At 32.0% G+C, this 12,112-nt stretch overlaps 1 protein-coding gene across 6 annotated transcripts; it reads left to right on the forward strand.

The window, feature by feature from the left end:
- The first annotated feature begins 1,349 nt into the window (after positions 1 to 1,349).
- LOC126708949 (branched-chain amino acid aminotransferase 1, mitochondrial-like) lies at positions 1,350 to 10,667 on the forward strand. 6 transcript variants are annotated; one of them, XM_050408998.1, is made up of 11 exons: positions 1,351 to 1,622; positions 5,506 to 5,563; positions 7,016 to 7,089; positions 7,316 to 7,487; positions 8,108 to 8,284; positions 8,404 to 8,535; positions 8,827 to 8,925; positions 9,012 to 9,128; positions 9,604 to 9,699; positions 10,043 to 10,155; positions 10,439 to 10,667. In XM_050408998.1, exons 3-11 carry the CDS (start codon positions 7,067 to 7,069, stop codon positions 10,551 to 10,553), a joined length of 1,044 nt encoding a protein of 347 aa, XP_050264955.1. In that variant the 5' UTR covers positions 1,351 to 1,622; positions 5,506 to 5,563; positions 7,016 to 7,066; the 3' UTR covers positions 10,554 to 10,667. The 6 variants fall into 6 exon arrangements, with proteins under 6 accessions (XP_050264982.1, XP_050264955.1, XP_050264947.1 ...); XM_050408983.1 differs by lacking the exon at positions 1,351 to 1,622 and adding an exon at positions 3,546 to 4,016; XM_050408990.1 differs by lacking the exon at positions 5,506 to 5,563.
- The last annotated feature ends 1,445 nt before the right edge of the window (positions 10,668 to 12,112 follow it).

Consider the following 12,112-nt stretch of genomic DNA (forward strand, 5'->3'; position numbering starts at 1 on the left):
ATCATTTTCGTGGAGGTGTATCATCAATCAATTCTTTTACTTCTGACATCTGGATTTATTTGTGATGGTCAGACTCATATGAATAGGGCCCAAAATTAACTTGAAAGAAACCAAAAGCCCAGTTCACTTGTTCCTTCTGGAAAGGAATATTCTCTATCCAGAAATTCAAATCTTGTGGTTGCGGCAGAGCTTTTATATATATATATATATATATAATTTGATTTTCTATATTATTTGATGCTCTCTTGGACAAGCTTTTAAGGAGAATTACTTGATTTTACTAGTAGTCTAAAGTTCTTGAAACATTTGAGTATCTGTCATTGCAATTTTATTAGGTTAATTCCAACATCGCTTGGAAGTCTCACTCAAATTGCTGATATAATACTATCAAGTAACAATTTTATTGGGTTAATTCCAGTACCGCTTGAGAGCTTCACACAAATTACTTATTTGGATTTAGGTGAAAATAAGTTTATTGGGTCTATTTCAGTATCGCATGAGAACCTTACACAAATTTCTTATTTGAATCTAGGTGAAAACAAGTTTACTGGGTCAATTTCAACATCACTTGGGAACTTTACAAAACTTACTACTTTTTTATCTGTCATATAATAGTTTTAGCAGTGAGTATCTATTACCACTTTTAAATTTTAGGTGTTTTTGACATATGTATAAAACTAACAATTTTTAATTATTAGTGAATATTTCAACAGGATTGTGCCATTGTCACTATTGAACTTGTCGAATCTCTCAATTTTATACCTTCAGATCAATCAACTTGTTGGTCCCTACCTATAATCAGGTAAGTGGTTTGAATTTACTATAGTCATTTTTCTTCCGATAAGACTATTGGGGCCTATTAATCAACACTCCTTGGGACCATTATTTTTCCTCACTATTGCATCAAATTGGACTACTTTAAATCTTTGAAATTACTCCGTTGCTTGTGTGCGTGCAAGCTTGTGTTGCTTGATGTATCCTGTTGTTGAATTTTGCTCCAATTCAATTCTATACATGATCTCATCTTGCATTAGATTTGTTGCTTTGTATTTCTCATACGCTGTATGTATTTTTTTGCATTTGATTTGTTACCTCAAACAAAAAATGGAGCATTAATAACCTTTTGACCACCGAAGACCTTAAATTGAATACGGTACCTAGTACCTAACCACTAATAGTAGTCGCACTGATGAGTGTGAATTTGTGATGTCCTCCAGAATGGCACTTCAGCTTTAACCTTATCTGATCCAAAAAGCTTTGGATGTGCATTGCCAGCTCCTTCCTGTCCATTCAATACTAATAAACAAATTTAAACCTCACTGCTTACTTTCTTTCCCCATATGAATTATTAAAGCATGGATGTTGTTCCGTGTTTAATACTATCTCCATATTTTTTTTTTGGCACTTTCTCAAACCATCCCTTTACCCTGTCATTCCATCGATCTTGTCTGTCCCTGTTAATATATTTTCACTTCTAGTTCCTTCCTATACTACTCTGCATAAGAAATCTCAAGTAGTGAATCAAACACCACTGCTTTTGAAGAGGAAGAATGATTCAAAGAATAAGCGCAGGCTTTGGCAATCTGGTTCAATCGTTTCGAGTTGCTTCTTCTTCCTCCAAGGTTATTTTACATATCATCAATCTTTGACATCTTATTATTTGGTTTTAGCAAATCTCTTGCATGACTAATCTTTACCAAGTTGTTGCTCAATTTGTGTTTCACAAAACTTTTCTCTTTCACTCCTCTTTCTCTTTTAGTGTTCATTACTTGTCAAGAAAATATTTCATGCATATATATATCTTCATCTCATATTATGTAGATTTCACATCGTTGTAACTCGTAAGACCGGCACATGTGAGAAGAATAATACATATATTCAATACAAAACAAAATTATCCTCAATGGTCTTATTATAAATTTGGTAGGTTCAGCGTGCTGACTTGGCAGCACATGGCATATATAACTCATTGGTGCTTGGCTGTTTTTTTTGCCACATGTAACGTAAACGGAACATTTTTGAGTATTTACTAGATTAGTCGTTGTACTCAAGCTGCATGATTCAGAAAAGAAATATATGTAAAAGACAAACCAGAATGTAAGATAACGATGCCCTCTGTTGAAAATTATGCAAAATCTCACACGTTAGTGAGATCATTAAAAGAAAGATTATGTTAACGAAATCAAGAAAGTTTTAACACCACTTTCATAAAAAATATAAAAAGTTGTCAGTAAAATATCGATATCAAATAAAATGTTTCTAAAAATGATTCATAAACTAATGCTTTTAGAGTATTTATTAACATTTCCCTTAAAAGAAATAGAATTTATTCGCTAAAGGATAAGGTTTTCCACCACACTCGTTTGAAAAGATCTCCTACGTTGAGATTTTTAAAATCATCAATATATATTGATTAACAAGTCACAAAAATTATTAAAAAAATTATATAACTAAAAGTAGGTACACTTGGGTTGTCCATTCATGCTTCTGTAGAAAAGGGAATCTCTTTAATATTATCCATTTATTCGGTAGAAAGGAAATCTTTCTTCTTCTTCTTTATATTTTTGAATAATTAAAAGGGGCAATCTCAGTCCATAACTTTATAGTATATATATTGGATAACATCAAACATACACCAATTATTTTTTAGATAGTAATCTTAACCAAATATCTAAATTAGCTGTCAAGAGTTTTGTGACTGACCCATCTTTGTCGCCCATAATTTATATTCTTTTATAAATGAAAAAGTTGTCATCTACAAACACAACACCACACGCAACAATCAACTCTTATTGCCATTGATGTTTTGTAATATATATATATATATATATATTTAGTTTTGTCTTTAGCAATAGCCTGTGACGTTTTGTAATATATTTTTTTTTTAGTTTTGTCTTTAGTGTTTTTGTCTATTAGTTAGTGTCTAATAGCCCTCACACATATAATATATTAAGACGGTGAGTTCCATTTTTATAAATAATTGTATTTTAATATTTAAAAAAATAATAATTTTGTGTATTTTTTTTTTGGTTGATGGTTTATTAAATGAATATTTATTTGGAATTTCATTTTTTTTTTTGATTTATACTTCTGCCCCTAACTTCAAGACCTAACTCCATCTTTGATTTTAACGTACAGAGACATTTAGGATTCAAAGTATCTTTACTCGTTGTACCTGTTGAATTATATATTTATATATATATATATATATATATACACACTCTTTGCTCGTTGTACCTACCAAATCAATAAAAAATATATATATCTAGACTAACTTGTCGAATTGTCAATTTTGGGATAAACCAGTGGTTTCCTGTTTCACGTTTACAAACAAGCAGCATATACAAATGGATGGAAAATACTTTTATATTCTACACTAATATATCAGACATGTGCATTATGCGCCCCTTATAATATATGTAGAGCTTAGTACTGCCATTGACTCTCTGACTCGTGAGAGGGAAGGGATTTAAGATAGATTGAGTGTAAAAAAAAAATTATTAATATTAAATTTTTATGAGTTGTTTGGCAAACCAATAGAATTGGTTTAATTGTAAGGGGTAAGATCCCCTCCCGTTTAAAATCCTCCATTTATCTCCTGTTTTTGTCTAGATGAGTGATATGTGGTCAACAACACATCCAAAGGTTAAAAAATACCCACGAATTTTCTCTTTGTTTTTTGATCTTTCTTTCTCTATTTCATTCCGTCTCTCTCTGCCCCTCTCTCTCCAACATCGTCACAGTCGCATGAGAATCAAAAGCATAAAAATCATAACTTGCCAGAGAAAAAGGGAAAAAGCAGACAATAGATGAGGAAATCCCATCAGGCCATCACCAAATCCTTTTGCTCTATTCCTTTCAATGACTCTCGTGACCTTAGAATCAACTTAAAAAGCTCAAGAACTCAAACCCTTTTTGGTACAAGTCATGGCTTCCTCCTTTGGGTCTTGCCTTGAAGAGAGCATGAAGAAGAAAGAGGCTGAGAACCCAGTTGTTTATTCCAAAACTTGGTGCTCGTGAGTTCAGATCTTTCTCATTTGATATTTTGCTATTAGTTTTTCTTTGATTTTGTAGTGTTTGATGTTAATTGTTAACCTTTGGATGATTTTTAACCTTTGGATGTGTGGTTTGTCACATATCACTTATCTAGACAAAAATAGGAGAAAAATGGAGGATTTTAAATGGGAAGCGATCTTACCCGTAATTGTAATTCATCAAAGTTGTCTAGGGTCTATTTAGATACAACTTATTTTGTCGAAAATTAAAAACACGATAGTAAAATAATTTTTAAAGATGTGAATAGTATCGTACTACCCGTAAACAATTTGTGAACAGTCTCTGTACAGTAAATTCATGTGCATGAACAGTGCATATTACTGTTCATACATACTGAAAAAAATATAAAAAACCGCAAATGCTGAACTTAAAATGCGGATCCAAATGCAAACGCTGAACTTACCCTTTTGTTTTTGTACCAACTTGACAGTTCATTATTTGTTACATAACATGTATTAAATAAGTTAGTAATTATCTGTTAACAATTAAGATTAAGTATTTATGATACCCAAACAAAAGTGTAATAATTCTCCATATAACCTAACCATGAAAAATCAGTATCTGATGCATAAAAAAAAGAAAAATAACAAAAAAAAAAAAAAATTGATTCTTTGAAGAGATGAAAATATTAATGATATGAGTTTTATTTTATTTTATTTTTTTGAGGGATAAAAATACACATACATACAGAAGATGAGCCAACCACCCCTGGCTCTTGGCCCTTGGGCTTCCTAAAAAAAATCGGTATGCGACATAGGTGGTCCATTTTGTGGTAGATTACTCTTGTAGGTATCTAGATTACAATAAAAATACTAATACTTTGAACTTTGAAGAGCTGAAAATATTAATGATATAAGGTTTTTTTTTTTGCTTGGAATTAATGATATAAGTTAGTAACTATAAAAGTAACAATAAAGAAAAATACACATACGTACATAAAGATGAACCAAGTAACCAACCACCCTTAGGCTTCATCAATAAAAAAATGAAAAAAGAAAGAAAAAGAGATATGGTGGTCCATTTTGTGATAGATTACTCTAGAAATCCTACAATATTGGAACCCCTAGATATACGATTTAATAAATGATTTAATTGTTTTTTGATAGTTTCTCGACCCAATCCATACCGACTCTAATCCTATTTCAAGCTTTGTCTAGATTATCAAATTATATACTGATCCAAAATTAACTTAACTGTGTTAGGTGATAGGTAACGCTAAGTCTCTCCCTCCAATTTTGGTATACAATTAAAAAGAACAAACACGTTTCACACTGTTGCAACTACATTACTGTTTCTGGTCCATCTTTTTTTTTTTTTCCCCTCATAATGCTTCTTGTTCATCTCATTATTCATTTATAACTGGCTGCTTGGTTCTTAGACCCTCTCCATTTCTGTATTACCATATCTAAAAACTCTCAATTTTATTGCTGGGGTTACCATGATTTCAAGGAGTGTATGCTTTCGCAATTTGCTTCAATCTCTTCGAGCTACTTCTTCCTCATCCAAGGTGTTTTTTTTTTTAAGCTTTGACATCTTATAATTTAATCGCTATTGCTATTGTTATTGTTATAATTTCTTTGTTTTTGTTAGGCAGATATTGTTACACGTTTTTATTTATTTATTTATTTTTTTTTAAACGTTTGCAGAAGGTTTTTCTGGGTGAAAGAGTCTTATGAAATTATTTTCTTTGTACTTTCTTTCATTCTTTCTTGGTGTTCTTTGATCATATATAAGCTATTCTATCGTTCAATTTTAATGTTTTGGTGATTGATTAATTATCTTCTTTACTTTAGTACCTCTAGTATTTTTTATTATTTCGGGGAGCATATTGTCTACATAATTCTAACCATCCATTTCTTCCCTCAGAATAGAAACCCCTCAACTAGTTTGTCTCTGTAAAGATACATAAATGTTTGAGATTATAACAATTAAATTAAATGACCATGATCATTGGACGTATCATACTCCCAAAAAAAAAAAAAAAAAAAATCATCAATTCGTAGTTCGTACATTAGAGTCTAGTCAATTATATTTTCTTATATAATATACACGTTTTTTTTTTTTTTTTTTTTGATGAATATATATAACATGTTGTTCTCTCTTTGCTCGATTCAAAGAACGGTTTAAACGTTTCAAAAAAGAAAAAAAGAAAAAGAAAAAGAAAAAGAAAAAGAAAAAGAGAGAGAATGGTCCAAAACGGGTTCATAGGGGCCAATATGTAGTCTGGGCCGGGATAGGTTCGACTTACAAGAATAGGCTGGGTGTAGATGAATGTGGTTTGCTTATTGATTGGGTTGGGTGTAGGTTTGTGTTGTTTAATACACCTATTTGATACCAGACCACTTCCCAATATATATATTAGCGTTACTACTTACTATTGAGCCTGAAAAAAAAAAACTCGTAGAAAGGAACTAAAAAAATGATATTAATAACGAGAGAACCATTAATAAGATGATGTGGGATATTCATTAAGAAAAACACTAATGTAATTTTTTTTAAAAAAAAAACATACAAGAGGAAATGAGGTTCTAACATAAAAACAAATACTTATTAACAATTAATTTAATTGGTGTTACATTAATAACATAATAAAAAAATTTATTTGTTAATCTTTTTTTTATATTAAAATTTGGCACGTCGATTTGAAATCTTATTTCACATAAAATTGAGTCCTATCTAGAGATCCTGCTTAGGAAACCCGCCTTTATGAGAGAGAAGATAATACTGTTTTACAATATAATTTTTTAAGATTAAAGTCTTTCTTCTTCTTCTTCTTTTTATTATTTTATTTTATTTTATTTTGCGTTTTGAGAAAATATAAATAAACAAAAATTAAAAGTGAAAAGCTAATCCAAATAGATTTGAATTCAAATTTCAAAGTTCAAAGCCGATGCAGGAATAGAAATGTGAAAGAACATACATAAGGAGAACATGACGTGTTAATGTGTACATTTTGTAGATTGGATGTTACTATGGATTTTCATCTCAGGCTTCATCTTCTCCGCAACAAATGTGCGAACCATCTATTTATCGGTAATTGCATTAAACTAAATTAGTCCCTTGTGTTACAACATTATGCAAATGCTTTAGTAGGTACATTTATCCTCATTCAAATACACATACAAATACACACGTCCTGTGGTTTCGTCCGGAATTTTCTACCAAGTGAAAAGAAAAAAAAAAAATGGAACTCTTGTTAATGTTTTTGATCCTTTTTTTTCTGGTTTCTGCTTTTATTATTGAGAATTGGCAATTTCAGAGATGATGACTACGCTGATTTGGACTGGGATAATCTTGGATTTGGTATAATGCCAACTGATTACATGTACCTTATGAAATGTTCTAACGGAGAGGATTTTGAACAAGGTCAACTTAATCGTTATGGAAACATTGAGTTGGGCCCTGCTGCTGGAGTTCTGAATTATGGGCAGGTAAGCTGCAAGTGATCTCTTTGTTACAATATTCAAATCTTTGCATGCTAGCTACAATACTTTGGATGGAACTCTATTATCTAATACAAATTCTGAGTAACTTGAAGTTGAATCACTTGGTTCTAATTGTCTGAGTAGGAAGCTTTATACTTATTAAGTCTTAATGGGTATTTAGTGTCATGTCATTTAAAATTTTAAATGATATAGCACTCTATATACTGTTAGATTGAGGCAATAAAATTTGTTTCCAACCGAATATGGTGACATGACCACTTTGAAGTAACGAAAGTGACCATGCTCGAGTTTCAAGTCTTGACTATATTATCACTAAAACATTGGTCCAACCCATTGGTGAAGTTTCATATATGGAAAATTTGAAAAAGTTTGGGTCACCTTAATCATGCCTTAAATGCATGAAGTAGTCACTGTTTTTGAAGGAAGACATGTCCAATGAATTGAAATGGACTTTTTCTTAGAGCTGGATAACAAATAAGAGGTGGGAAGAAGTTGAAAAATGAAAAAAACAAGTAACTCAATTAAAAAACTGCAGCCTATTTTACCCTTACATTGTGAATCCTATGACTATGAGAAACTTATAATCATGTCAAAAATCTGAACAGGCAGTGTATGAAGGTACAAAAGTACATAGGAAAGAAGATGGGCGGCTTCTTCTCTTCCGTCCAGAGCAGAATGCGATTCGCATGAAATTTGGAGCGGAGAGAATGAGCATGCCATCACCCTCCATTGATCAATTTGTAGATGCTGTGAAGCAGACTGTCCTAGCCAACAAGCGTTGGGTAATCCTCTTCTATCTTGAAGAAAATGCTGAACCATTAATTCTTTATGAGATTATTATTTCTTTAAATTTATACTATCTTTTTAATATAATATATATGTGGATGATTATGATGATCAGGTTCCTCCTCCAGGAAAAGGGTCTCTGTACATTAGGCCTCTGCTCATGGGAAGTGGTCAAATATTGGGTTTGGGTGCAGCACCTGAATACACTTTCCTAGTATATGTTTCCCCTGTTGGCAACTATTTCAAGGTGAAGGCATTTTTTTGTTTTCCAATAAAAATCTTCTGTTGTCTCAATCTCACTACTAGTGTTCTGCAGTATGCTTTATCAACTACAATATGCCATGCATTTTTTTTTCCATTTTAAACTCTGGTTACTTTATAAGGGGATAAAAGTAAAAGAAAAAGTTGAACGTGTGACAGACTACAATTGGTAGAATGTAAAGTGGAATACTTAAAATGTGACAAAGATTTTTTATTTCTTTAGCTCCTACAAAGTGTAAAAGGATTTATCAATTATGTTATCTTGGTTTATAATCAGGAGGGTTTTGCACCCTTGAACTTGTATGTTGAGAAAGAGTTTGATCGTGCCTCTCGTGGTGGAACTGGAGGTATCAAATCAATCACCAACTATGCCCCTGTAAGGAAATTATTCTCTCATGTAACCTAAGGTTTTGCTGCATTAAGCATTATTGTCTAACACATCATTGTGTTTGAAAATTGTAGGGTTTGAAAGCATTGACTAAAGCAAAGAACAGAGGATTTTCTGATGTCTTATATCTAGACTCAGTGAATAGGAAAAATATTGAGGAGGTCTCCTCTTGTAACATTTTTATTGTGAAGGTATTTTTTTAGAATATTTTAAGTTCAATCTAATATGTTAGCAAGTTTTTGTCTTGATGGAATTTAAGGAAAGGGAAACTATAAAACTCATTGGATAAGCCTTGAAAGATACTATAAAACTCATAATTTCCAAGGATCACTGATTACTGAGAAAAAAATGATTTGTGAAGTTATCGTTAGTATGTGGAGATGAATGAAAACGGTAGGCAAGTAATGAAACTTGAGATTGGATAAGGAAAGCTATTTGTAATATAATTAACCATATTGATACAAATAGGATGTAGATGACAACTTATCGCTTAGGCATCATAAATGGAACCATTCAATTTCCCCATTAAGATTAAGCAACCTGTATTTGATACTTGTTCACACTTACTCCATTGAAATTTTTACAGTCCTAAATTATATTATCTCCCTTTGTATTCTTATAATTGGTAAACTCTAAACCTCATGCATGCATTTTCCAATTTTCTAGGGCAATGCTATTTCAACTCCTGCAGTAAATGGGACCATTCTTCCAGGAGTCACCCGTAGAAGCATCATTGAGATTGCTCGTGATCATGGTTACCAGGTGATATTCTTGTACCACTAAATGACAGCTTGAACCTGATTTTCTTAATTAAACTTTGAAGTAATTCCAACTGAGAAGGGCTTCCATTAAAAAATTAAGGCCACTCTTCCCTTTGTACATGTGAGACTTATGCATGACTAGGAACTTGAAGTTTCTATTTTTGATGTTTCTCTTTGTTGCTAAGATGTGAACTCTTTACTCTGTAGAGTTTTTGTCATGGAATTCATTCTATTTTCTTGTAAAAATAATTAATTACTACTTGTTTCAAATATTTAAACTGATAGGAAATGGTTAGTTTAATTATTTAACCATTATTCTAATATCGTTTGTAATTTGATGCTAGGTCGAGGAACGTGTTATTCCTATTGATGAATTGACTGATGCCGATGAAGTTTTCTGCACAGGAACTGCTGTTGGTGTTGCTTCTGTAGGTAGCACTACGTATGAAGGGAAAAGGTAATTAACAGTGTATGGCTTATTTGTTTATTTGCTGAAAGATGGTTAAAGTATAGTTATGACTAGAAAAATTGAAGTTTTGAAAAACTTTTAATAAAGAAATAAGCTAAAAAGTTAAAAGAAAAAACTATTCGCAAACACACCAGTGTGATAGAATAAGAAAGAGCCTTTTGAAAACAAATGAGTACCTTCAGGGTGCATCCCTCTGATTATTGATCATAATTGTTGCAGAGTTTATATTAATACTGCCAATATCTAACTTATGTAACTTATTTATATGCAGGATTAAATTTAAAACGGGTGCTCAGACTGTGTCCCAGGAGCTATACTCAACCCTTGTAGGAATAAAAACGGGTTTGATTGAGGATAAGATGGGCTGGATAGTAGAGATAGAATAGTGACTATACCAAAATATTGTCAAAATTGTTGCTCTTTGGAACAGAATTTGTAAAAATAAACCAATTTCATAATTCACAATCTATACATCCAAAATTGAATGTGTTTGGTGTTTAGCATTGATTTGTTCCATAACAAATTAAAGACCAAAAACTATTTTGGCAACAAATCTCCCCGTCATATGTGCTCCTCTTAGCACGTGAGCCTTTGCAAATCCATCAAATCTCTCACTCACATGTGAGTCTCTTTCCCATCAACCTTAGCAAGTACAAGCCTTCACAAATCCTACAGTGTCATGCATGCAAGATTTGAAGCAAATGCAGCAATCTCCAAATGCCCATTCAAGCAAAAGTTGTACCTCCAATACCATTTTGTTAGGAGTACTCATGAACCAAAAGTCTAAGCTAATAAGGTTGAGTCCAACTTACAATTAGACAAAGATATTTATACTCATCATTTAATAATACCTATAGAAGGGACATGTCCCTTGAAAATTTCTAAATCTATTACTTTTGGTATTGGATTTTACACCATCTTCTTTGATGATACATAGTGAAAAACACATTTAGACCCCTACCAAGGCTAAACTACCAATTTTAATCACTTAATTCACATATTAACTAGATAGTTAATTAGTCAATTTTAAATCACATTATTATTATGGATAAATAGAAAAAGCACACCAACCATATATAAACACATGCACACAGTGACAAGCATATATTCACGGAGTGAAAATCCAAATGGTAAAAGCATTATGGTGTAAAACCTAAATCCAACTAAACAAGTCCACTATTGAAGGTTATTGTGGTACATACAATATTCACGTGACTTCCCATACATATTGTTAAGCTTAGTACCCAAGCTCTCCTCTTCTGCTAGCAATTGCAGATAATGTATTGTGCCTTCAATGTTACTTGTTGTCACATGTTAACCTACTGACAGCAAAACCAATATCTTGATTACTTTAAGGCTTCTTGAAGGTTTGGTATCATCTCTTTTGATTTCAAACTTCAACGCAAGTATTGTGATCTATGTGTTTGGAAGTATAAACCTCTCTAAGGTGTATCAATGAGAGAGAAAGGAAGAACTCGAAGGCTTTCTCTAGGGTTTTATTAGTTTAGTGTGGTCGTCTTCCTCTCTAAATCATTAAAGTTGCATTGTAGTTTAAAATTAAAATTGGTGTAGGTTTCTAGGGTTGGTTGGTTGCAGAAAAGCTGTGAAAGCCTGGGTCAATGATTTTCCATTATAGGTTAGCTAGACTGAAAGTTGCGAAAATGTCTACTGAAATTGTCAATTCAGTTGATTGATCAAGCAAATTTGCTCCACTGAAAACTACATACCAACACCTTCAACAATAACCTTTTTAGTTTTCAACCTTGATTACACCACACAATTACAATTTTACATATTTGAATAATTCAATAAATTTATCATAGAATTAGCCATCACTAAAAATCCTAATATATAATCTAAAAAGAAAGGCCTCAGATAGGCTTAGTTAAATTGCATGTAGATGTTATAATTTTGAAGTTTCAACATGCTTCCTCCCAACCCTCAT

Source organism: Quercus robur, chromosome 2 (genome assembly GCF_932294415.1).
Source record: "Quercus robur chromosome 2, dhQueRobu3.1, whole genome shotgun sequence".
Classification (NCBI taxonomy): Eukaryota; Viridiplantae; Streptophyta; class Magnoliopsida; order Fagales; family Fagaceae; genus Quercus; species Quercus robur.